Here is a 26,626-nt window from a genome sequence, read left to right as displayed (position 1 = left end):
CGGGTTACTGCCATAACATGTCACAGGGGCAATAAGGCACTCAGGAGGCGGGTTACTGCGATAACATGTTACAGGGGCAATAAGGCACTCAGGAGGCGGGTTACTGCAATAACATGTTACAGGGGCAATAAGGCACTCAGGAGGCGGGTTACTGCAATAACATGTTACAGGGACAATAAGGCACTCAGGAGGCGGGTTACTGCGATAACATGTTACAGGGGCAATAAGGCACTCAGGAGGCGGGTTACTGCAATAACATGTTACTGGGGCAATAAGGCACTCAGGAGGCGGGTTACTGCAATAATATGTTACAGGGGCAATAAGGCACTCAGGAGGCGGGTTACTGCAATAACATGTTACAGGGGCAATAAGGCACCCAGGGGGCGGGTTACTGCAATAACATGTTACAGGGACAATAAGGCACTCAGGAGGCGGGTTACTGTGATAACATGTTACAGGGTAATAAGGCACTCAGGAGGTGGGTTACTGTAATAACATGTTACAGGGTAATAAGGCACTCAGGAGGCAAGTTACTGTAATAACATGTTACAGGGGCAATAAGGCACTCAGGAGGCGGGTTACTGCAATAACATGTTACAGGGGCAATAAGGCACTCAGGAGGCGGGTTACTGCGATAACATGTTACAGAGACAATAAGGCACTCAGGAGGTGGGTTACTGCAGTAACATGTTACAGGGGCAATAAGGCACTCAGGAGCCGGGTTACTGCAATAACATGTTACAGGGGCAATAAGGCACTCAGGAGGCGGATTACTGCAATAACATGTTACAGGGGCAATAAGGCACTCAGGAGGCGGGTTACTGCAGTAACATGTTACAGGGGCAATAAGGCACTCAGGAGGCGGGTTACTGTAATAACATGTCACAGGGGTAATAAGGCACTCAGGAGGCGGGTTACTGCGATAACATGTTACAGGGGCAATAAGGCACTCAGGAGGCGGGTTACTGCAATAACATGTTACAGGGGCAATAAGGCACTCAGGAGGAGGGTTACTGCGATAACATGTTACAGGGGCAATAAGGCACTCAGGAGGCGGGTTACTGCAATAACATGTTACAGGGGCAATAAGGCACTCAGGAGGCGGGTTACTGTAATAACATGTCACAGGGGCAATAAGGCACTCAGGAGGCGGGTTACTGCGATAACATGTTACAGGGGCAATAAGGCACTCAGGAGGCGGGTTACTGTAATAACATGTCACAGGGGCAATAAGGCACTCAGGAGGAGGGTTACTGTAATAACATGTCACAGGGGCAATAAGGCACTCAGGAGGCGGGTTACTGCAATAACATGTTACAGGGGCAATAAGGCACTCAGGAGGAGGGTTACTGTAATAACATGTCACAGGGGTGGTACGGCAGCGGCTTGGTAATACACAGATACAGGTTTTGGTGAAGAATGTGAATTTATTTGTGACACAGAAGAGAAAACGTCACACGGATGTCACCTCACCCCCCGCCCCCCCCCCTCACAGCGTCACTGAGGGCTCTTTTCCCACATCATGTCGTATCCCCAACGTCACAAGAAGGTGCAGATGCCACTCTGGGCCCTGTACTGTAACCTCCTGCCCCGGCTGTGACACGGAGGAGATGGGGGGGAGAAAAGAGAAGGAGGGAAAGGGAGAGGAGAAGGAGAAAGAGAGAAGGGAAGGAGAAAGAGAGAAGGGAAGGAGAAAGAGGGAAAGGGAGAGGAGAAGGAGAAAGAGAGAAGGGAAGGAGAAAGAGGGAAAGAGAGAAAGAAGGCGAAAGAGGCAAAGAGGGAAAGGAGAAAGAGGGAGAGAAGGAGAGAGAGAGAGAAGGAGGGAGAGAAGGAGAAAGAGGGAGAGAAGGAGAGAGAGAGAGAGAAGAAGGAGGGAGAGAAGGAGAAATAGGGAGGAGAAAGAGAGAGAGAAGGAGAAAGAGGGAGGATAGAAAGAAGAAAAGGAGAATGAGCGAGAGGGAAGAGAGAAAAGTGTCCTTATGCAGTATTCAGGGAGGGAGGAGAGCGAGAAAAGAAAAGAGAGGGGGAGGGAAAGAGAGACAGAAAAGAGAGGGAGGAGAGAGAAAAGAGAGAGAGAAGGAGAGAAAGAGAGACAGAGAATGAGAGAGGAGAGAGAATATCTGTAAGAGAGAGAGAGGGCTTGCGGGCAGGGGCTGGTTATAAGGAGCGGGGCAGGTGAGGGGGTATTTGCGCCCCCCCCCTCACTGCTTCCCCTTCTTCTTCTTGGTCCGAGTTCTCCTCTTGGTCTTGGACTCAACGATTTGCTGGGATTGTCTCTTTAAGGCCGCCCTCGTCACCACGTCACCTTCATCGTCACTGCTGTCCTCGTCATCTGGGGGGGGGGAGAAGTGAGGCGGTCTTAAAGCTGCCGCTTATCCAGCCCTAGAGGTGCCAGGTCCTGTATCCAGCCCTAGAGGTGCCAGGTCCTGTATCCCTGTGCCCAGCCCTAGAGGTGCCAAGCTGTGTATCCCTGTGTTCTGCCCTAGAGGTGCCAGGCTCTGTATCCCCTGTGTCCTGCCCTAGAGGTGCCAGGCTCTGTATCCCTGTGCCCAGCCCTAGAGGTGCCAGGCTTTGTATCCCTGTATCCAGCCCTAGAGGTGCCAGGTTCTGTATCTCTGTGCCCAGCCCTAGAGGTGCCAGGTTCTGTATCTCTGTGCCCAGCCCTAGAGGTGCCAGGCTCTGTATCCCTGTGCACTGCCCTAGAGGTGCCAGGCTCTGTACCCCTGTGCACTGCCCTAGAGGTGCCAGGCTCTGTATCCCTGTGTTCAGCCCTAGAGGTGCCAGGCTCTGTATCCCTGTGTTCAGCCCTAGAGGTGCCAGGCTCTGTATCCCTGTGTCCTGCCCTAGAGGTGCCAGGCTCTGTACCCCTGTGCACTGCCCTAGAGGTGCCAGGCTCTGTATCCCTGTGTCCAGCCCTAGAGGTGCCAGGCTATGTACCCCTGTGCCCAACCCTAGAGGTGCCAGGCTCTGTATCCCTGTCCAGCCCTAGAGGTGCCAGGCTCTGTATCCCTGTGTCCAGCCCTAGAGGTGCCAGGCTCTGTATCCCTGTGTCCTGCCCTAGAGGTGCCAGGCTCTGTATCCCTGTGTCCAGCCCTAGAGGTGCCAGGCTCTGTATCCCTGTGTCCTGCCCTAGAGGTGCCAGGCTGTGTATCCATGTGCCCAGCTCTAGAGGTGCCAGGCTGTGTATCCCCTGTGCACTGCCCTAGAGGTGCCAGGCTCTGTATCCCTGTGTCCAGCCCTAGAGGTGCCAGGCTGGGTACCCCTGTGCCCAGCCCTAGAGGTGCCAGGCTCTGTATCCCCTGTGTCCTGCCCTAGAGGTGCCAGGCTCTGTATCCCTGTGCCCAGCCCTAGAGGTGCCAGACTCTGTATCCCTGTGTCCTGCCCTAGAGGTGACAGGCTGTGTATCCCTGTGCCCAGCTCTAGAGGTGCCAGGCTGTGTATCCCCTGTGCACTGCCCTAGAGGTGCCAGGCTCTGTATCCCTGTGTCCAACCCTAGAGGTGCCATGCTGTGTACCCCTGTGCCCAGCCCTAGAGGTGCCAGGCTCTGTATCCCTGTGTCCTGCCCTAGAGGTGCCAAGCTCTGTATCCCTGTGTCCAGCCCTAGAGGTGCCAGGCTCTGTATCCGTGCCCAGCCCTAGAGGTGCCAGGCTCTGTATCCTGTGTCCAGCCCTATAGGTGCCAGGCTCTGTATCCCTGTGTCCAGCCCTAGAGGTGCCAGGCTCTGTATCCCTGTGCCCAGCCCTAGAGGTGCCAGGCTCTGTATCCCTGTGTCCTGCCCTAGAGGTGCCAGGCTCTGTATCCCTGTGTCCAGCCCTAGGAGGTGCCAGGCTCTGTATCCCTGTGCCCAGCCCTAGAGGTGCCAGGCTCTGTATCCCTGTGTCCTGCCCTAGAGGTGCCAGGCTCTGTATCCCTGTGTCCTGCCCTAGAGGTGCCAGGCTCTGTATCCCTGTGTCCTGCCCTAGAGGTGCCAGGCTCTGTATCCCGTGTGTCCTGCCCTAGAGGTGCCAGGCTCTGTATCCCTGTGTCCTGCCCTAGAGGTGCCAGGCTCTGTATCCCTGTGTCCTGCCCTAGAGGTGCCAGGCTCTCTCTTACCATCATATATATCCGCCTTGGCTGGGGTTGGCAGGGTGATGCGTACGTTATAAGCCGGGAGTCTGCCCTCGATACTGGCCTGGAACTGGAAAAACACAGAGATCCGAATCAGCACAAGGGACTAGAAACAGTTAAACCATTACACACGTCCCTGTCATTAGGTCACTTTGCCCCTACGTGGGACTGACCCTTTAACCCATTACACACTGTCATGATAGCGAGGATTTGGCCCGGGATTAAAGGGTTACACCCCCATTTGGCCACCCTCTACTCTCACCTGGGAAGCAAGGGGTTAACTGGACTGAGGTCCAGTAATGTGTTTTGCCTTGCTTCAATATCCAAATGTTTATTCCCCTGTGTAAATGTATTGTGTTATCCTGGTGTGTGCACTCACACATACACTAGGGTTGATGCGGGAGGGAAGGGGTTAATGTTAAAATAGTGATTATAGCCCTTTGTGTAATTTTCCCGCCTTTTCAGGCTCCATTTTGCAGCCGTCCACAGGTCGCCATTGAGCCTCCATGCTTTCTAATGGCAGAAGTAGCGGTTTTGGACCTGTTTTCCAGCGACGACCAGCAGGTGGCGTCTGAGAGGAGGAGCGGCGGTTTCCTAAAGTAAGTCAATGGGTTCATTGACTTCAATGGAGATTCCTCAACGCCGGCCTCGAGGAACAGGTTGGCAGAGAATCCAAACCGCAGACCGCAAAAGCGGATACAATGTCTTTTAAAAGAGTTTAATCACTACGGTCAAGTTCAACGACAATTTGCGTGGGAATCTTGGGTTCTAGGGCCCCTGGGAATAAAGTTCTTTTTGTCCCTAACCCCTAGGAACCCCCACACACGATCCACACCGGGTCCGGGAATGAGGGACCCCCGTAAAGGGTCGAGCGGAGGAGGGTCGCACCATTGTATCTAATGGTGGCAGGCGCCATGCATTGTCAATGGCGGCGCCGGCCATTGATTCCAATGGGGAAAAGCCGTATGGTGAAAAAACGACTAAGTGTAAAATGTTGAAATGTGTAAGTCCATATCTCCGGTTCTGAAATGACCACAGGGATGGGATTTGGGTGGCATATAGCCAAGGTTCCGGCGTTAATGCATGCCCCTTCCCGGCCCCTCAGACCAACCAGACGGAGTATGGACGAAGGTAAAGATTTGTGGATTTTCTCATAGACTTCAATGGCGGCGGTTCCTCCATTGAAAGTCTATGGCGGGAAACTCCATTGACTACAACGGCGGAGTTGCTCCATTGAAGCCCATGGCGGCGGAGCCCGTTGTTTTCAATGGGGATGTAGTGAAACGCTGAGATTTCTTTTTAGCGGAGATTTTTATAATAAAATATGAAACGGTTTATGTGATATTTGTATAACTCAGGTTCCGAAGGTCGTAGCGGGCTGAAATTTGGACCCTATAGTGTACCACTTCCGGCATTAAGGTCTGGAAAGTTTGGACCCGCTGGACCTACCAGAACCAGGTATTTTAATATGTGTAGGTATTAAAATGTATATGGGGTTTTGGATCTGCTCTGAAAAATGCAGACTCCATCTGTTATGTTAAATAGGGCAGGAAAAGAATCCTGCAAGAATTAGCATAGCCCGGTGATCAAAAGCTAACTGTCCTGATTGTTTATGCTAAGGGCAAGAACAAAGGGGCTGAGTGTTTAAGTGTCGGTCTTCACACTTACAGGGAAGCCAAAATCTCCTTCAAAGAGATTTTTGCTAGACAGCTCGGCGCCTTGAGTGCAAGAGAAGGGTTGAAATGGTATATAAGTCAGAGTACCCCCTTACTCAAATGTCTTCATGTGTCTTCATGTATTGCTGTGATGTCAACATTTGAAACTGAATTATGGAAGAAATGGCCCATCCTGTTGGCTTTCTTGTCCTAACCTTTAAGTAAGTGTCCATATTTTGTCTGTTATTTGTATATCTCGTGTGTTCACCTTTTTCAAGGAATAAATTATATTTTATCATATCTAAGCCTCGTCCAGTTCAACCCAGTTATATCTTTGGTGGTGTATTATTATAGCCTGTCAAAAAGCTCCCGTCACACACACGTCCCTGTCATTAGGTCACTTTGCCCCTACGTGGGACTGACCCTTTAACTCATTACACACGTCCCTGTCATTAGGTCACTTTGCCCCTACGTGGGACTGACCCTTTAACCCATTAAACACGTCCCTGTCATTAGGTCACTTTGCCCTTACGTGGGACAGACCCTTTAACCCATTAAATACGTCCCTGTCATTAGGTCACTTTGCCCCTACGTAGGACTGGCCCTTTAACCCATTACACACGTCCCTGTCATTAGGTCACTTTGCCCCCTGTCTCACCTCCTCCTCCTCCATCTGTTTGAGCGCGTCTCCCAGATCCTGGACGCCCAGCTCCTCTAGGAGTTTCTGCAGTTTCTCTTCGGTGACAGACAACAGATCCAGAATGTTCTCATCCGACAGGAGGAAGAGATCAGGAGCGGCAGGGAAACGACTCTTGGGCTGGGGGGGACATCTGAGATCAGTAACCGGCCCCCTGAGTGCCTTATTGCCCCTGTAACATATTATTGCAGTAACCCACCTCCTGAGTGCCTTATTACCCCTGTAACATATTATTGCAGTAACCCACCTCCTGAGTGCCTTATTGCCCCTGTAACATATTATTGCAGTAACCCGCCTCCTGAGTGCCTTATTGCCCTGTAACAGGTTATTGCAGTATCCCGCCTCCTGAGTGCCTTATTGCCCCTGTAACATGTTATTGCAGTAACCCCCCTCCTGAGTGCCTTATTGCCCCTGTAACATGTTATTGCAGTAACCTGCCTCCTGAGTGCCTTATTGCCCCTGTAACATGTTATTGCAGTAACCCGCCTCCTGAATGCCTTATTGCCCCTGTAACATGTTATTGCAGTAACCCCCCTCCTGAGTGCCTTATTGCTCCTGTAACATGTTATTGCAGTAACATGGCTCCTGAGTGCCTTATTGCCCCTGTAACATGTTACCGCAGTAACCCGCCTCCTGAGTGCCTTATTGCCCCTGTAACATGTTATCGCAGTAACCCACCTCCTGAGTGCCTTATTGCCCCTGTAACATGTTATTGCAGTAACCCGCCTCCTGAGTGCCTTATTGCCCCTGTGACATGTTATCGCAGTAACCCACCTCCTGAGTGCCTTATTGCCCCTGTGACTCACCACAGTGACGTGCTGCACTTTGCTTGCGAGTTGCTCCACGCCGGACTTGGCGGTGCTCAGGAATCGGGACAGGCGCTCCTGCTCCTCCTTGGCTTTATCGCGCCTCTTCTCTTCCTCCAGCAGGTGGCTCCGGAGCTGCTCCAGCACCTGCTGCCCGCTGCGGAAGGAGGGAGAAGTTAGGAAGCGGGTCTGTGTGCCCGCGCGCATGCGTGTGCACATACATACACACACACCGGGACAGCCTGGTATCCCCCGAGTACTTCATGCCCTGGAAGGCCTCCTGCAGGGCCTCCTTCTCCTCTTTCAGCCGCACCAGCGTTCGCTCGTTCTCGCTCTTCAGCTGCTCCAGGTGCCTGTGCGTGTCCCCCTGTGCTATGAAGCGCCTCACCACCTCCTGAGGGGGGCACAGGGAGGGAGGGGAGGCAGAGGGGAGTGAGGCACAGGAAGGGAGGCAAGGAACCGGACAGGGAGACAGGGAGGAGAGGCAGAAGGAAGGAGGGGAGACAGAGGGAGGGAGGCAGAGGGAGGAGAGGAACAGGGAGGGAGGGGAGGCACAGGGAGGGAGGGGAGGCAGAGAGAGGAGGGGAGGCAGAGGGAGGGAGGGGAGGCACAGAGAGGGAGGGGAGGCACAGAGAGGGAGGGGAGGCACAGGGAGGGAGGGGGAGGCACAGGGAGGGAGGGGGAGGTACAGGGAGGGAGGGGAGGCACAGGGAGGGAGGGGAGGCACAGAGAGGGAGGGGAGGCACAGAGAGGGAGGGGAGGCACAGGGAGGGAGGGGGAGGTACAGGGAGGGAGGGGAGGCACAGGGAGGGAGGGGAGGCACAGGGAGGGAGGGGAGGCACAGGGAGGGAGGACAGGCAGAGGCAGGGAGGACAGGCATAGAGAGGGAGGTGAGGCACAGGGAGGGAGGGGAGGCACAGGGAGGGAGGGGGATGGAGGCACAGGGAGGGAGGGGGAGGCACAGAGTGGGAGGAGATGCACAGGGAGGGAGGGGAGGCACAGGGAGGCACAGGGAGGCAGGGAAGGCACAGGGAGGCAGGGAAGGCAGAGGGAGGGAGGGGAGGCAGAGGGAGGGAGGGGAGGCAGAGTGAGGGATGGGAGGCAGAGTGAGGGAGGGGAGGCACAGGGAGGGAGGGGAGGCACAGGGAGGGAGGCGAGGCGAGGCACAGGGAGGGAGGCAAGGCACAGGGAGGGAGGGGAGGCAGAGTGAGGGAGGGGAGGCACAGGGAGGGAGGGGAGGCACAGGGAGGGAGGGGAGGCACAGGGAGGGAGGGGAGGCACAGGGAGGGAGGGGAGGCAGAGTGAGGGAGGGGAGATACAGGAAGGGAGGGGAGGCAGAGTGAGGGAGGCGAGGCACAGGGAGGGAGGGGAGGCAGAGGGAGGGGAGGCACAGGGAGGGAGGGGAGGCAGAGTGAGGGATGGGAGGCAGAGTGAGGGAGGGGAGGCACAGGGAGGGAGGGGAGGCAGAGGGAGGGGAGGCACAGGGAGGGAGGGGAGGCAGAGTGAGGGATGGGAGGCAGAGTGAGGGAGGGGAGGCACAGGGAGGGAGGGGAGGCACAGTGAGGGAGGGGAGGCAGAGTGAGGGATGGGAGGCAGAGTGAGGGATGGGAGGCAGAGTGAGGGAGGAGATGCACAGGGAGGGAGGAGATGCACAGGGAGGGAGGGGAGGCACAGGGAGGGAGGGGAGGCACAGGGAGGGAGGCGAGGCACAGGGAGGGAGGGGAGGCACAGGGAGGGAGAGGAGGCAGAGGGAGGGAGAGGAGGCAGAGGGAGGGAGAGGAGGCAGAGTGAGGGAGGCGAGGCACAGGGAGGGAGGGGAGGCACAGGGAGGGAGGGGAGGCACAGGGAGGGAGGGGAGGCAGAGGGAGGGAGGAGATGCACAGGGAGGGAGGGGAGGCACAGGGAGGGAGGCGAGGCACGGGGAGGGAGGGGAGGCAGAGTGAGGGAGGGGAGGCACAGGGAGGGAGGGGAGGCAGAGTGAGGGAGGCGAGGCACAGGGAGAGAGGGTAGGCACAGGGAGGGAGGGGAGGCAGAGTGAGGGAGGGGAGGCACAGGGAGGGAGGGGAGGCACAGGGAGGGAGGGGAGGCACAGGGAGGGAGGCGAGGCACAGGGAGGGAGGGGAGGCACAGAGAGGGAGGGGAGGCACAGGGAGGGAGGGGAGGCAGAGGGAGGGAGGGGAGGCACAGGGAGGGATGGGAGGCACAGGGAGGGAGGCGAGGCACAGGGAGGGAGGGGAGGCACAGGGAGGGATGGGAGGCACAGGGAGGAGGCGAGGCACAGGGAGGGAGGGGAGGCACAGGGAGGGAGGGGAGGCACAGGGAGGGAGGACAGGCAGAGGCAGGGAGGACAGGCATAGAGAGGGAGGTGAGGCACAGGGAGGGAGGGGAGGCACAGGGAGGGAGGGGGATGGAGGCACAGGGAGGGAGGGGGAGGCACAGAGTGGGAGGAGATGCACAGGGAGGGAGGGGAGGCACAGGGAGGCACAGGGAGGCAGGGAAGGCAGAGGGAGGGAGGGGAGGCAGAGGGAGGGAGGGGAGGCAGAGTGAGGGATGGGAGGCAGAGTGAGGGAGGGGAGGCACAGGGAGGGAGGGGAGGCACAGGGAGGGAGGCGAGGCACAGGGAGGGAGGGGAGGCAGAGTGAGGGAGGGGAGGCACAGGGAGGGAGGGGAGGCACAGGGAGGGAGGGGAGGCACAGGGAGGGAGGGGAGGCACAGGGAGGGAGGGGAGATACAGGGAGGGAGGGGAGGCAGAGGGAGGGAGGGGAGGCAGAGGGAGGGGAGGCACAGGGAGGGGAGGCACAGGGAGGGAGGGGAGGCAGAGTGAGGGATGGGAGGCAGAGTGAGGGAGGGGAGGCACAGGGAGGGAGGGGAGGCACAGGGAGGGAGGGGAGGCACAGTGAGGGAGGGGAGGCAGAGTGAGGGATGGGAGGCAGAGTGAGGGAGGAGATGCACAGGGAGGGAGGAGATGCACAGGGAGGGAGGGGAGGCACAGGAGGGAGGGGAGGCACAGGGAGGGAGGCGAGGCACAGGGAGGGAGGGGAGGCACAGGGAGGGAGGGGAGGCACAGGGAGGGAGAGGAGGCAGAGGGAGGGAGAGGAGGCAGAGTGAGGGATGGGAGGCACAGGGAGGGAGGGGAGGCACAGGGAGGGAGGGGAGGCAGAGGGAGGGAGGAGATGCACAGGGAGGGAGGGGAGGCACAGGGAGGGAGGCGAGGCACGGGGAGGGAGGGGAGGCAGAGTGAGGGAGGGGAGGCACAGGGAGGGAGGGGAGGCAGAGTGAGGGAGGGGAGGCACAGGGAGGGAGGGGAGGCACAGGGAGGGAGGGGAGGCAGAGGGAGGGAGGGGAGGCACAGGGAGGGATGGGAGGCACAGGGAGGGAGGCGAGGCACAGGGAGGGAGGGGAGGCACAGGGAGGGATGGGAGGCACAGGGAGGGAGGCGAGGCACAGGGAGGGATGGGAGGCACAGGGAGGGAGGCGAGGCACAGGGAGGGAGGGGAGGCACAGGGAGGGAGGCGAGGCACAGTGAGGGAGGGGAGGCAGAGTGAGGGATGGGAGGCAGAGTGAGGGATGGGAGGCACAGGGAGGGAGGCGAGGCACAGGGAGGGAGGGGAGGCACAGGGAGGGATGGGAGGCACAGGGAGGGAGGCGAGGCACAGGGAGGGATGGGAGGCACAGGGAGGGAGGCGAGGCACAGGGAGGGAGGGGAGGCACAGGGAGGGAGGGGAGGCACAGGGAGGGAGGCGAGGCACAGGGAGGGAGGCGAGGCACAGGGAGGGAGGGGGAGGGGTGTTGTTAACCTCACACAGATGAGGAACCTGCTAGTGTTCAGGATCCTGCTGTAAATATTCAGGTGACCTCCCATGTGTGCCCCTGTGACCCTCACCCCAGTGACCCTCACCCCAGTGACCCTCATCCCTGTGACCCTCATCCCTGTGACCCTCATCCCTGTGACCCTCACCCGTGACCCTCACCCCTGTGACCCTCACCCCTGTGACCCTCACCCCAGTGACCCTCACCCCAGTGACCCTCACCCCTGTGACCCTCACCCCTGTGACCCTCACCCCTGTGACCCTCACCCCATGTTTCCCGTGACCGCTGTACCTCTTATCTGCGTCGCTGATCCCATGATCTCTCACATGCGCGACGGTGACTGCCTGATCTCCCACCCGTGTGTCAGTGACCCTGTTACCTCACACCCGCGAGGCGGTGACCCCCTGACCTCTCACCTGCGTGTCGGTGACCCCAGTGGCCTCCTTGATCCTGGAGAAGGCCTCCTGGAAGGTGCGGATCACTCTCTCCTCCTCCTGTCCGGCGGACACCTGAGTATCTGACGGAACTTCCTCCCCTTGTAGGGCCACCCGCTGAGCCTGCAGAGCCAAAGGTCAGGGGTCAGAGGTCAGAGCTGCCACCTCACCAGCATCCTGATTGGTTGGGAGGAGCTGGGCCGAGGTTGGCAGAGGGGGAGCTGGGCCGCGGTTGGCAGAGGGGGAGCAGGGCCGCGGGTGGCAGAGGGGGAGCCGGGCCGGGGTTGGCAGAGGGGGAGCCGGGCCGCGGTTGGCAGAGGGGGAGCCGGGCCGGGGTTGGCAGAGGGGGAGCCGGGCCGCGGTTGGCAGAGGGGGAGCCGGGCCGCGGTTGGCAGAGGGGGAGCCGGGCCGCGGTTGGCAGAGGGGGAGCCGGGCCGCGGTTGGCAGAGGGGGAGCCGGGCCACGGTTGGCAGAGGGGGAGCCGGGCCGCGGTTGGCAGAGGGGGAGCCGGGCCGCGGTTGGCAGAGGGGGAGCCGGGCCGCGGTTGGCAGAGGGGGAGCCGGGCCGCGGTTGGCAGAGGGGGAGCCGGGCCGCGGGTGGCAGAGGGGGAGCAGGGCCGCGGTTGGCAGAGGGGGAGCCGGGCCGCGGTTAGCAGAGGGGGAGCAGGGCCGCGGTTGGCAGAGGGGGAGCCGGGCCACGGTTGGCAGAGGGGGAGCCGGGCCGGGGTTGGCAGAGGGGGAGCAGGGCCGCGGTTGGCAGAGGGGGAGCAGGGCCGCGGTTGGCAGAGGGGGAGCAGGGCCGGGGTTGGCAGAGGGGGAGCAGGGCCGCGGTTGGCAGAGGGAGAGCCGGGCCGCGGTTGGCAGAGGGGGAGCCGGGCCGGGGTTGGCAGAGGGGGAGAGGGGCCGCGGTTGGCAGAGGGGGAGAGGGGCCGCGGTTGGCAGAGGGGGAGCGGGGCCGGGGTTGGCAGAGGGAGAGCGGGGCCGGGGTTGGCAGAGGGGGAGCCGGGCCGGGGTTGGCAGAGGAGGAGCCAGGCCACGGTTGGCAGAGGGGGAGCCGGGCCGGGGTTGGCAGAGGGGGAGCCGGGCCGGGGTTGGCAGAGGGGGAGCCGGGCCGCGGTTGGCAGAGGGGGGGCTGGGCCGCGGTTGGCAGAGGGGGAGCCGGGCCGCGGTTGGCAGAGGGGGAGCAGGGCCGCGGTTGGCAGAGGGGGAGCAGGGCCGCGGTTGGCAGAGGGGGAGCCGGGCCGCGGTTGGCAGAGGGGGAGCCGGGCCGCGGTTGGCAGAGGGGGAGCCGGGCCGCGGTTGGCAGAGGGGGAGCCGGGCCGCGGTTGGCAGAGGGGGAGCCGGGCCGCGGTTGGCAGAGGGGGAGCCGGGCCGCGGTTGGCAGAGGGGGGGCTGGGCCGCGGTTGGCAGAGGGGGAGCTGCGTCAGGTCCATGTCCTCTCACCCTCCTCTCCGCCCGCTCCGCGTTCTCGCGCCGCTCCTCCGCCTGCGCCCTGTATGACTGCAGGACCCGCTCTCTCTCCCGACGCTCCTTGTAAACCTGATCCTCCTGGCGCTGAAGCTCCGCCTGCCGGGGAGAAGGGAGGGGCAATTAATATCAGCCGGGGCAATTAATATCAGCCGGGGTAATTAATATCAGCCGGGGTAATTAATATCAGCCGGGGCAATTAATATCAGCCGGGGTAATTAATATTAATATTACTCAGGATCCCGCCCCAGAGGTGGCTGCACCGTGTGTAACTGTAATAGGAAGGCGCTGTATAATACACAGGTATTACTCAGGGTCCCGCCCCAGAGGTGGCTGCACCGTGTATAACTGTAATAGAAAGGCGCTGTATAATACACAGATATTACTCAGGATCCCGCCCCAGAGGTGGCTGCACCGTGTGTAACTGTAATAGAAAGGCGCTGTATAATACACAGATATTACTCAGGATCCCGCCCCAGAGGTGGCTGCACTGTGTGTAGCTGTAATAGAAAGGCGCTGTATAATACACAGATATTACTCAGGATCCCGCCTCAGAGGTGGCTGCACCGTGTGTAACTGTAATAGAAAGGCGCTGTATAATACACAGATATTACTCAGGATCCTGCCCCAGAGGTGGCTGCACCGTGTATAACTGTAATAGAAAGGCGCTGTATAATACACAGATATTACTCAGGATCCTGCCCCAGAGGTGGCTACACCGTGTATAACTGTAATAGGAAGGCGCTGTATAATACACAGATATTACTCAGGATCCCGCCCCAGAGGTGGCTGCACCGTGTATAACTGTAATAGAAAGGCGCTGTATAATGCACAGATATTACTCAGGATCCCGCCCCAGAGTAATAGAAAGGCGCTGTATAATACACAGATATTACTCAGGATCCCGCCCCAGAGGTGGCTGCACCGTGTATAACTGTAATAGAAAGGCGCTGTATAATACACAGGTATTACTCAGGATCCCGCCCCAGAGGTGGCTGCACCGTGTATAACTGTAATAGAAAGGCGCTGTATAATACACAGATATTACTCAGGATCCCGCCCCAGAAGTGGCTGCACCGTGTGTAACTGTAATAGAAAGGCGCTGTATAATACACAGATATTACTCAGGATCCCGCCCCAGAGGTGGCTGCACTGTGTGTAGCTGTAATAGAAAGGCGCTGTATAATACACAGATATTACTCAGGATCCCGCCTCAGAGGTGGCTGCACCGTGTGTAACTGTAATAGAAAGGCGCTGTATAATACACAGATATTACTCAGGATCCTGCCCCAGAGGTGGCTGCACCGTGTATAACTGTAATAGAAAGGCGCTGTATAATACACAGATATTACTCAGGATCCTGCCCCAGAGGTGGCTACACCGTGTATAACTGTAATAGGAAGGCGCTGTATAATACACAGATATTACTCAGGATCCCGCCCCAGAGGTGGCTGCACCGTGTATAACTGTAATAGAAAGGCGCTGTATAATGCACAGATATTACTCAGGATCCCGCCCCAGAGGTGGCTGCACCGTGTATAACTGTAATAGAAAGGCGCTGTATAATACACAGATATTACTCAGGATCCCGCCCCAGAGGTGGCTGCACCGTGTATAACTGTAATAGAAAGGCGCTGTATAATACACAGGTATTACTCAGGATCCCGCCCCAGAGGTGGCTGCACCGTGTATAACTGTAATATAAAGGCGCTGTATAATACACAGATATTACTCAGGATCCCGCCCCAGAGGTGGCTGCACCGTGAATAAGTGTAATAGAAGGCGCTGTATAATACACAGATATTACTCAGGATCCCGCCCCAGAGGTGGCTGCACAGTGTATAACTGTTATAGGAAGGCGCTGTATAATACACAGATATTACTCAGGATCCCGCCCCAGAGGTGGCTGCACCGTGTATAAGTGTAATAGAAAGGCGCTGTATAATACACAGATATTACTCAGGATCCCGCCCCAGAGGTGGCTGCACCGTGTATAAGTGTAATAGAAAGGCGCTGTATAATACACAGGTATTACGAGTAGCATTAGTACGCTGTGGGGTGGTGTGTAATCGGGGGGCGTACCCGCGCCACATCCCGCGAGATCATGGCGTCTCTGTTCATCGTGTGGAGCTCGCTCAGTTCATGTTTCTGATGCAGAATCTCAGCCTCGAGCAGATCCAACTGCGACTGGAACGTCAAGCTCTCCTCCTGCAGAGGGCGACAAAGAGTCATGTGCCACTGATATACAGAGGGACACAGGCACAATACAGGGAGAGGGGGAACCATTGGGAGGAGGGAATCCTGCCCCGCAGAGCTTACACTCTAATATACAGAGGGATACAGATACAATACAGGGAGAGGAGGGACCATTGGGAGAAGGGAATCCTGCCCGCAGAGCTTACACTCTAATATACAGAGGGACACAGGCACAATACAGGGAGAGGAGGGACCATTGGGAGAAGGGAATCCTGCCCCGCAGAGCTTACACTCTAATATACAGAGAGGCACAGATACAATACAGGGAGAGGAGGGACCATTGGGAGAAGGGAATCCTGCCCCGCAGAGCTTACACTCTAATATACAGAGGGGCACAGATACAATACAGGGAGAGGAGGGACCATTGGGAGAAGGGAATCTGCCCCGCAGAGCTTACACTCTAATATACAGAGGATACAGATACAATACAGGGAGAGGAGGAACCATTGGGAGGAGGGGATCCTGCCCCGCAGAGCTGACACTCTAATATACAGAGGGACACAGATACAATACAGGGAGAGGAGGGACCATTGGGAGAAGGAATCCTGCTCCGCAGAGCTTACACTCATATACAGAGGGACACAGATACAATACAGGGAGAGGAGCAAGCCAATCAGATTGCATGCTCCTGGGGTCCTCACTCACCTGCATGTGTTCCTTTAGCTGCAGGTAGACGCTGTGGATGTGCTCGGACTCCTGCAATTTCAACTGCGCTTTTTCGAGACGGTTTTCCAACACGCGTATGGTCTGTCGGGGGGGGGGGGGGCGGGAAGGTAACGCAGGAAGTGTTAATGTGGAGGGGGGTTAAAAATGGAGGGCAGAGTGAGGTTACAGAAGCCAGTGTGAAGCAGGGGAGAGGGGAGAGAGAAGCAGCGAGGTTTGCAGCGAGCATTCTGGATAGAAGCAGAGAGCCGAGGTTTGCAGCGAGCATTCTGGGATAGAAGCAGAGAGCGAGGTTTCTTGTTGTTCTGCGGGGCAGGGAGGGGGAGAGTGGGAGAGGTGAGGAGATTCATTTGTTAACCTGATGAGGGATTTCCTCCTGTTCTGCAGCTTCAATCTGTAAATAAAACAAGATGAGAGTGAGGTCCCTCCCCCCGCAGGGTGACACAGTGACACAGACAGGAGGAGCTATGGGACATGGAGTCTGTCCCTCCCCCCGCAGGGTGACACAGTGACACAGACAGGAGGGAGCTATGGGACATGGAGTCTGTCCCTCCCCCCGCAGGGTGACACAGTGACACAGACAGGAGGGAGCTATGGGACATGGAGTCTGTCCCTCCCCCCGCAGGGTGACACAGACAGGAGGGAGCTATGGGACATGGAGTCTTTCCCTCCCCCCGCAGGGTGACACAGTGACACAGACAGGAGGGAGCTATGGGACATGGAGTCTGTCCCTCCCCCCGCAGGGTCACACAGACAGGAGGGAGCTATGGGACATGGAGTCTGTCCCTCCCCCCGCAGGGTGACACAGTGACACAGACAGACGGGAGCTATGGGACATGGAGTCTGTCCCTCCCCCCGCAGGGTGACACAGTGACACAGACAGGAGGGAGCTATGGGACATGGAGTCTGTCCCTCCCCCCGCAGGGTGACACAGTGACACAGACAGGAGGGAGCTATGGGACAGGATCACTCAGCATTGCTTCCAGAATAGTTTGAGCTGCGATTTGCAGATAAGTTGGGGGGGGGGGGGGGTGAGGATGGGCTGTGAGTTGGGGGGGTGAGGATGGGCTGTGAGTTGGGGGGTGAGAATGGGCTGTGAGTTGGGGGGGTGAGGATGGGTTGTGAGTTGGGGGGTGAGCACGAGTGTTAGTTGGAGGGGTGAGGATGAGCTGTGAGTTGGGGGGGTGAGGATGGGTTGTGAATTGGGGGAGAGAGGTTGGGGGTGGGGGATGGGCTGTGAGATGGGGGGGTGAGGATGAGCTGTGAGTTGGGGGGCTGTGAGTTGGGGGGGTGAGGATGGGCTGTGAGTTGGGGGGTGAGGATGGGCTGTGAGTTGGGGGGGTGAGGATGGGCTGTGAGTTGGGGGGGTGAGGATGGGCTGTGAGTTGGGGGGTGAGGATGGGCTGTGAGTTGGGGGGGGTGAGGATGGGTTGTGAGTTGGGGGGTGAGCACGAGTGTTAGTTGGGGGGGTGAGGATGAGCTGTGAGTTGGGGGGGTGAGGATGGGTTGTGAATTGGGGAGAGAGGTTGGGGGTGGGAGATGGGCTGTGAGATGGGGGGGTGAGGATGAGCTGTGAGTTGGGGGGGCTGTGAGTTGGGGGGGGTGAGGATGGGCTGTGAGTTGGGGGTGAGGATGGGCTGTGAGTTGGGGGGGTGAGGATGGGCTGTGAGTTGGGGGGGTGAGGATGGGCTGTGAGATGGGGGGGTGAGGGTGGGCTGTGAGTTGGGGGTGAGGATGGGCTGTGAGTTGGGGGGGTGAGGATGGGCTGTGAGTTGGGGGGGTGAGGATGGGCAGTGAGTTGGGGGGGTGAGGATGGGCAGTGAGTTGGGGGGGCGAGGGTGGGCTGTGAGTTGGGGGGTGAGGATGGGCAGTGAGTTGGGGGGGTGAGGATGGGCTGTGAGTTGGGGGGGTGAGGATGGGCTGTGAGTTGGGGGGTGAGGATGGGCTGTGAGTTGGGGGGGTGAGGATGGGCTGTGAGTTGGGGGGGTGAGGATGGGCTGTGAGATGGGGGGTGAGGGTGGGCTGTGAGTTGGGGGGTGAGGATGGGCTGTGAGTTGGGGGGGTGAGGATGGGCTGTGAGTTGGGGGGGTGAGGATGGGCAGTGAGTTGGGGGGGGTGAGGATGGGCAGTGAGTTGGGGGGGCGAGGGTGGGCTGTGAGTTGGGGGGTGAGGATGGGCAGTGAGTTGGGGGGTGAGGATGGGCTGTGAGTTGGGGGGGTGAGGGTGGGCTGTGAGATGGGGGGGTGAGGATGGGCTGTGAGATGGGGGGGTGAGGATGGGCTGTGAGTTGGAGGGGTGAGGATGGGCTGTGAGTTGGGGGGTGAGGGTGGGCTGTGATTTGGGGGGGTGAGGGTGGGCTGTGAGTTGGGGGGGTGAGGGTGGGCTGTGAGTTGGGGGGGTGAGGGTGGGCTGTGAGTTGGGGGGGTGAGGGTGGGCTGTGAGTTGGGGGGGTGAGGATGGGCAGTGAGTTGGGGGGGTGAGGGTGGGCTGTGAGTTGGGGGGTGAGGATGGGTTATGAGTTGGGGGGGTGAGGATGGGCTGTGTGTTGGGGGGGGTGAGGATGGGCTGTGAGTTGGGGGGGTGAGGATGGGTTATGAGTTGGGGGGGTGAGGGTGGGCTGTGAGTTGGGGGAGTGAGGATGGGCTGTGAGTTGGGGGAGTGAGGATGGGCAGTGAGTTGGGGGGGTGAGGGTGGGCTGTGAGTTGGGGGGGGAGGGTGGGCTGTGAGTTGGGGGGGTGAGGATGGCTGTGTGTTAGGGGGATGAGGATGAGCTGTGAGTTGGGGGGTGAGGATGGGTTATGAGTTGGAGGGGTGAGGGTGGCTGTGAGTTGGGGGGGTGAGGGTGGGTTGTGAGTTGGGGGGTGAGGGTGGGCTGTGAGTTGGGGGGGTGAGGATGGGCAGTGAGTTGGGGGGGTGAGGGTGGGCTGTGAGTTGGGGGGGTGAGGATGGGTTATGAGTTGGGGGGTTGAGGATGGGCTGTGTGTTGGGGGAGTGAGGATGGGCTGTGAGTTGGGGGGATGAGGATGGGCTGTGAGTTGGGGGGGTGAGGGTGGGCTGTGAGTTGGGGGGATGAGGATGGGCTGTGAGTTGGGGGGGTGAGGATGAGCTGTGAGTTGGGGGGGTGAGGGTGGGCTGTGATTTGGGGGGGTGAGGGTGGGCTGTGAGTTGGGGGGGTGAGGGTGGGCTGTGAGTTGGGGGGGTGAGGGTGGGCTGTGAGTTGGGGGGGTGAGGGTGGGCTGTGAGTTGGGGGGGTGAGGATGGGCAGTGAGTTGGGGGGGTGAGGGTGGGCTGTGAGTTGGGGGGGTGAGGATGGGTTATGAGTTGGGGGGGTGAGGATGGGCTGTGTGTTGGGGGGGGTGAGGATGGGCTGTGAGTTGGGGGGGTGAGGATGGGTTATGAGTTGGGGGGGTGAGGGTGGGCTGTGAGTTGGGGGAGTGAGGATGGGCTGTGAGTTGGGGGAGTGAGGATGGGCAGTGAGTTGGGGGGGTGAGGGTGGGCTGTGAGTTGGGGGGGGTGAGGGTGGGCTGTGAGTTGGGGGGGTGAGGATGGGCTGTGTGTTGGGGGGATGAGGATGAGCTGTGAGTTGGGGGGGTGAGGATGGGTTATGAGTTGGAGGGGTGAGGGTGGGCTGTGAGTTGGGGGGGTGAGGGTGGGTTGTGAGTTGGGGGGGTGAGGGTGGGCTGTGAGTTGGGGGGGTGAGGATGGGCAGTGAGTTGGGGGGGTGAGGGTGGGCTGTGAGTTGGGGGGGTGAGGATGGGTTATGAGTTGGGGGGTTGAGGATGGGCTGTGTGTTGGGGGAGTGAGGATGGGCTGTGAGTTGGGGGGATGAGGATGGACTGTGAGTTGGGGGGGTGAGGGTGGGCTGTGAGTTGGGGGGATGAGGATGGGCTGTGAGTTGGGGGGGTGAGGATGAGCTGTGAGTTGGGGGGGGTGAGGATGGGCTGTGAGTTGGGGGGGGTAAGGGTGGGCTGTGAGTTGGGGGGGGTGAGGATTGGCTGTGAGTTGGGGGGTGAGAATGGGCTGTGAGTTGGGGGGGTGAGAATGGGCTGTGAGTTGGGGGGGTGAGGATGGGCTGAGTTGGGGGGGTGAGGATGGGCTGTGAGTTGGGGGGGTGAGGATGGGCTGTGAGTTGGGGGGGTGAGGATGGGCTGTGAGTTGGGGGGGTGAGGATGGGCTGTGAGTTGGGGGGGTGAGGATGGGCTGTGAGTTGGGGGGTGAGGATGGGCTGTGAGTTGGGGGGGTGAGGATGGGCTGTGAGTTGGGGGGGTGAGGATGGGCTGTGAGTTGGGGGGGTGAGGATGGGCTGTGAGTTGGGGGGGGTGAGGATGGGCTGTGAGTTGGGGGGGTGAGGATGGGCTGTGAGTTGGGGGGGTGAGGATGGGCTGTAAGTTGGGAGGGGTGAGGATTAGGTGTAAGTTGGGGGGGGGAGTGATTGGCTGTGTGCCCCCTTCTCTGCTCACCTGTGCCTCCTGTGAGGTCCCCTCCTGAGCCCCAGGCTCCCGCTGCTTACATTGTGACTGCAGCTCTGCCAGGCGTCGCCTCCTCACGTCTGCCCGGTGGCGCAGTGCGTTCAGGCGCTTCATCTTGTCACACAGCTTCTGGTCCACCAGCTGAATGGCAGTCTGGGGAGGGCACAGAGGTGGGCACGGGGAGAGGGCATAGAGCAGGCACGGGGAGAGGGTACAGAGGTGGGCACGGGGAGAGGGCACAGAGGTGGGCACGGGGAGAGGGCACAGAGCAGGCAGAGGAGAGGGCACAGAGGCGGGCACGGGAGGAGGGCACAGAGGTGGGCACGGGGAGAGGGCATAGAGCAGGCAGAGGAGAGGGCACAGAGGCGGGCACGGGGAGAGGGCACAGAGATGGGCACGGGGAGAGGGCATAGAGCAGGCACGGGAGAGGGCACAGAGGTGGGCACGGGGAGAGGGCATAGAGGTGGGCACGGGGAGAGGTCATAGAGCAGGCACTGGAGAGGGCACAGAGGCGGGTACGGGGAGAGGGCACAGAGGTGGGCACGGGGAGAGGGCACAGAGCAGGCACAGGGAGAGGGCACAGAGGCAGGCACGGGGAGAGGGCACAGGGAGAGGGCACAGAGGCGGGCACGGGGAGAGGGCACAGAGGCGGGTACGGGGAGAGGGCACAGAGGCGGGCACGGGGAGAGGGCACAGAGATGGGCACGGGGAGAGGGCATAGAGCAGGCACGGGAGAGGGCACAGAGGTGGGCACGGGGAGAGGGCATAGAGGTGGGCACGGGGAGAGGTCATAGAGCAGGCACTGGAGAGGGCACAGAGGCGGGTACGGGGAGAGGGCACAGAGGTGGGCACGGGGAGAGGGCACAGAGCAGGCACAGGGAGAGGGCACAGAGGCAGGCACGGGGAGAGGGCACAGGGAGAGGGCACAGAGGCGGGCACGGGGAGAGGGCACAGAGGCGGGTACGGGGAGAGGGCACAGAGGTGGGCACGGGGAGAGGGCACAGAGGCAGGCACGGGGAGAGGGCACAGGGAGAGGGCACAGAGGCGGGCACGGGGAGAGGGCACAGAGGCAGGCACGGGGAGAGGGCACAGAGGCGGGCACGGGGAGAGGGCACAGAGGCGGGCACGGGGAGAGGGCACAGAGGCAGGCATGGGGAGAAGGCACAGGGAGAGGGCACAGAGGCGGGCACGGGGAGAGGGCACAGAGGCGGGCACGGGGAGAGGGCACAGAGGCAGGCACGGGGAGAGGGCACAGAGGCGGGCACGGGGAGAGGGCACAGAGGCGGGCACGGGGAGAGGGCACAGAGGCGGGCACGGGGAGAGGGCACGGGGAGAGGGCACAGAGGCGGGCACGGGGAGAGGGCACAGAGGCAGGCACAGGGAGAGGGCACAGAGGTGGGCACGGGGAGAGGGCACAGGGAGAGGGCACAGAGGCGGGCACGGGGAGAGGGCACAGAGGCGGGTACGGGGAGAGGGCACAGAGGCGGGCACGGGGAGAGGGCACAGAGATGGGCACGGGGAGAGGGCATAGAGGTGGGCACGGGAGAGGGCATAGAGCAGGCACGGGAGAGGGCACAGAGGTGGGCACGGGGAGAGGGCATAGAGGTGGGCACGGGGAGAGGTCATAGAGCAGGCACTGGAGAGGGCACAGAGGCGGGTACGGGGAGAGGGCACAGAGGTGGGCACGGGGAGAGGGCACAGAGCAGGCACAGGGAGAGGCACAGAGGCAGGCACGGGGAGAGGGCACAGGAGAGGGCACAGAGGCGGGCACGGGGAGAGGGCACAGAGGCGGGTACGGGGAGAGGGCACAGAGGTGGGCACGGGGAGAGAGCACAGAGGCAGGCACAGGGAGAGGGCACAGAGGCGGGCACGGGGAGAGGAGGGCACAGAGGCGGGCACGGGGAGAGGGCACAGAGGCGGGCACGGGGAGAGGGCACAGAGGCGGGCACGGGGAGAGGGCACAGAGGCGGGCACGGGGAGAGGGCACAGAGGCAGGCACTACCCCCAGCCTCTTTATGTAGAGATAGATAATATAGCCCCCGGACACCCCCCAGGTAACACACACCTGGCCGCTCTTGCTCCTCATCGCTGCTCTCTCCACGGCCCGGTTTTGGAAAGCCTCCTGTATCACCTTCTCATCGCCCTGCGAAGCAGAGACACAGGGGACTCAGAACAAGAGGCTACAGGGGTAAGTGCTTTCACTTGACAAAAAACCTCACGATGTAATGCAGCACCTCTTCCAACCTGTCCCCTGCCAAGGGGTGCTGCAAGGGTACCATGATTAAGGGATCGGTCCCTCCTAGGGGCAAAGTGTACAAAAGGCAGTGACATGGTTAAGGGGTCAGTCCCTCCTAGGGGAACGTGTACTAATGGCAGTGACAGGGTTAAGGGATCAGTCTCTCCTAGGGGCAAAGTGTACTAATGGCAGTGACAGGGTTAAGGGGTCAGTCCCTCCTAGGGGAACGTGTACTAACGGCAGTGACATGGTTAAGGGGTCAGTCCCTCCTAGGGGCAAAGTGTACTAATGGCAGTGACAGGGTTAAGGGGTCAGTCCCTCCTAGGGGCAAAGTGTACTAATGGCAGTGACATGGTTATGGGGTCAGTCCCTCCTAGGGGCAAAGTGTACTAATGGCAGTGACAGGGTTAAGGGGTCAGTCCCTCCTAGGGGCTAAGTGTACTAATGGCAGTGACATGGTTAAGGGGTCAGTCCCTCCTAGGGGCAAAGTGTACAAAAGGCAGTGACATGGTTAAGGGGTCAGTCCCTCCTAGGGGCAAAGTGTACTAATGGCAGTGACATGGTTAAGGGGTCAGTCCCTCCTAGGGGCAAAGTGTACTAATGGCAGTGACATGGTTAAGGAATCAGTCTCTCCTAGGGGCAAAGTGTTCTCATGGCAGTGACATGGTTATGGGGTCAGTCCCTCCTAGGGACAAAGTGTACTAATGGCAGTGACATGATTAATGGGTCAGTCCCTCCTAGGGGCAAAGTGTACTAATGTCAGTGACGTGGTTAAGGGGTCAGTCCCTCCTAGGGGCAAAGTGTACTAATGGCAGTGACGTGGTTAAGGGGTCAGTCCCTCCTAGGGGCAAAGTGTACTAATGGCAGTGACGTGGTTATGGGGTCAGTCCCTCCTAGGGGCTAAGTGTACTAATGGCAGTGACATGGTTAAGGGGTCAGTCCCTCCTAGGGGCAAAGTGTACTAATGGCAGTGACATGGTTAAGGGGTCAGTCCCTCCTAGGGGCAAAGTGTACTAATGGCAGTGACATGATTAAGGGATCAGTCCCTCCTAGGGCAAAGTGTACTAATGGCAGTGACATGGTTAAGGGGTCAGTCCCTCCTAGGGGCAAAGTGTACTAATGGCAGTGACATGATTAAGGGGTCAGTCCCTCCTAGGGGCAAAGTGTACTAATGGCAGTGACATGTTTAAGGGGTCAGTCCCTCCTAGAGGCAAAGTGTACTAATGGCAGTGACATGGTTAAGGGGTCAGTCCCTCCTAGGGGCAAAGTGTACTAATGGCAGTGACATGGTTAAGGGGCCAGTCCCTCCTAGGGGCAAAGTGTACTAATGGCAGTGACATGTTTAAGGGGTCAGTCCCTCCTAGAGGCAAAGTGTACTAATGGCAGTGACATGATTAAGGGGTCAGTCCCTCCTAGGGGCAAAGTGTACTAATGGCAGTGACGTGGTTAAGGGCTCAGTCCCTCCTAGGGCAAAGTGTACTAATGGCAGTGACATGGTTAAGGGGTCAGTCTCTCCTAGGGGCAAAGTGTACTAATGGCAGTGACGTGGTTAAGGGGTCAGTCCCTCCTAGGGGCAAAGTGTACTAATGGCAGTGACATGGTTAAGGGGTCAGTCCCTCCTAGGGGCAAAGTGTACTAATGGCAGTGACATGGTTAAGGGTCAGTCCCTCCTAGGGGCAAAGTGTACTAAAGGTAGTGACATGATTAAGGGGTCAGTCCCTCCTAGGGGCAAAGTGTACTAAAGGTAGTGACATGGTTAAGGGGTCAGTCCCTCCTAGGGGCAAAGTGTACTAATGGCAGTGACATGGTTAAGGGGTCAGTCCCTCCTAGGGGCAAAGTGTACTAATGGCAGTGACAGGGTTAAGGGGTCAGTCCCTCCTAGGGGCAAAGTGTACTAATGGCAGTGACATGGTTAAGGGGTCAGTCCCTCCTAGGGGCAAAGTGTACTAATGGCAGTGACAGGGTTAAGGGGTCAGTCCCTCCTAGGGGCAAAGTGTACTAATGGCAGTGACATGATTAAGGGGTCAGTCCCTCCTGGGGGCAAAGTGTACTAATGGCAGTGACATGGTTAAGGGGTCAGTCCCTCCTAGGGGCAAAGTGTACTAATGGCAGTGACATGGTTAAGGGGTCAGTCCCTCCTAGGGGCAAAGTGTACTAATGGCAGTGACAGGGTTAAGGGGTCAGTCCCTCCTAGGGGCAAAGTGTACTAATGGCAGTGACATGGTTAAGGGGTCAGTCCCTCCTAGGGGCAAAGTGTACTAATGGCAGTGACGTGGTTAAGGGGTCAGTCCCTCCTAGGGGCAAAGTGTACTAATGGCAGTGACATGGTTAAGGGGTCATTCCCTCCTAGGGGCAAAGTGTACTAATGGCAGTGACATGATTAAGGGGTCAGTCTCTCCTAGGGGCAAAGTGTACTAATGGCAGTGACAGGGTTAAGGGGTCAGTCTCTCCTAGGGGCAAAGTGTACTAAAGGTAGTGACATGATTAAGGGGTCAGTCCCTCCTAGGGGCAAAGTGTACTAAAGGTAGTGACATGGTTAAGGGTCAGTCCCTCCTAGGGGCAAAGTGTACTAATGGCAGTGACATGGTTAAGGGGTCAGTCCCTCCTAGGGGCAAAGTGTACTAATGGCAGTGACAGGGTTAAGGGGTCAGTCCCTCCTAGGGGCAAAGTGTACTAATGGCAGTGACATGGTTAAGGGGTCAGTCCCTCCTAGGGGCAAAGTGTACTAATGGCAGTGACAGGGTTAAGGGGTCAGTCCCTCCTAGGGGCAAAGTGTACTAATGGCAGTGACATGATTAAGGGGTCAGTCCCTCCTGGGGGCAAAGTGTACTAATGGCAGTGACATGGTTAAGGGGTCAGTCCCTCCTAGGGGCAAAGTGTACTAATGGCAGTGACGTGGTTAAGGGGTCAGTCCCTCCTAGGGGCAAAGTGTACTAATGGCAGTGACGTGGTTAAGGGGTCAGTCCCTCCTAGGGGCAAAGTGTACTAATGGCAGTGACATGGTTAAGGGGTCATTCCCTCCTAGGGGCAAAGTGTACTAATGGCAGTGACATGATTAAGGGGTCAGTCTCTCCTAGGGGCAAAGTGTACTAATGGCAGTGACAGGGTTAAGGGGTCAGTCCCTCCTAGGGGCAAAGTGTACTAATGGCAGTGACATGGTTAAGGGGTCAGTCCCTCCTAGGGGCAAAGTGTACTAATGGCAGTGACAGGGTTAAGGGGTCAGTCCCTCCTAGGGGCAAAGTGTACTAATGGCAGTGACATGGTTAAGGGGTCAGTCCCTCCTAGGGGCAAAGTGTACTAATGGCAGTGACGTGGTTAAGGGGTCAGTCCCTCCTAGGGGCAAAGTGTACTAATGGCAGTGACATGGTTAAGGGGTCAGTCCCTCCTAGGGGCAAAGTGTACTAATGGCAGTGACATGGTTAAGGGGTCAGTCCCTCCTAGGGGCAAAGTGTACTAATGGCAGTGACATGATTAAGGGGTCAGTCCCTCCTAGGGGCAAAGTGTACTAATGGCAGTGACATGGTTAAGGGGTCAGTCTCTCCTAGGGGCAAAGTGTACTAATGGCAGTGACATGGTTAAGGGGTCAGTCCCTCCTAGGGGCAAAGTGTACTAATGGCAGTGACATGCTTAAGGGGTCAGTCTCTCCTAGGAGCAAAGTGTACTAATGGCAGTGACATGGTTAAGGGGTCAGTCCCTCCTAGGGGCAAAGTGTACTAATGGCAGTGACATGGTTAAGGGGTCAGTCACTCCTAGGGGCAAAGTGTACTAATGGCAGTGACATGGTTAAGGGGTCAGTCTCTCCTAGGGGCAAAGTGTACTAATGGCAGTGACGTGGTTAAGGGGTCAGTCTCTCCTAGGGGCAAAGTGTACTAATGGCAGTGACATGGTTAAGGGGTCAGTCCCTCCTAGGGGCAAAGTGTACTAATGGCAGTGACATGGTTAAGGGGTCAGTCCCTCCTAGGGGCAAAGTGTACTAATGGCAGTGACATGGTTAAGGGGTCAGTCTCTCCTAGGGGCAAAGTGTACT

At 58.9% G+C, this 26,626-nt stretch overlaps 1 protein-coding gene across 1 annotated transcript in view; it reads right to left on the bottom strand.

The window, feature by feature from the left end:
• Positions 1–1,409: 1,409 nt before the first annotated feature.
• ODAD3 (outer dynein arm docking complex subunit 3) overlaps positions 1,410–26,626 on the bottom strand; it is a 28,447-nt gene continuing 3,230 nt past the window's right edge. The window contains 12 exon segments of the mRNA XM_075577533.1: positions 1,410–2,332; positions 4,093–4,177; positions 6,421–6,579; positions 7,266–7,422; positions 7,499–7,659; positions 11,492–11,632; positions 12,952–13,074; positions 15,058–15,183; positions 15,877–15,978; positions 16,253–16,288; positions 20,355–20,516; positions 22,429–22,506. Of these exon segments, the coding sequence (XP_075433648.1) occupies positions 2,202–2,332; positions 4,093–4,177; positions 6,421–6,579; positions 7,266–7,422; positions 7,499–7,659; positions 11,492–11,632; positions 12,952–13,074; positions 15,058–15,183; positions 15,877–15,978; positions 16,253–16,288; positions 20,355–20,516; positions 22,429–22,506 (1,461 nt within the window). The 3' untranslated portion in view covers positions 1,410–2,201.

This window comes from Ascaphus truei, chromosome 20 (genome assembly GCF_040206685.1).
Source record: "Ascaphus truei isolate aAscTru1 chromosome 20, aAscTru1.hap1, whole genome shotgun sequence".
NCBI lineage: Eukaryota > Metazoa > Chordata > Amphibia > Anura > Ascaphidae > Ascaphus > Ascaphus truei.
Note: the sequence above shows the minus strand (reverse complement) of the source record. Positions and strands in the feature narration are given on the sequence as shown.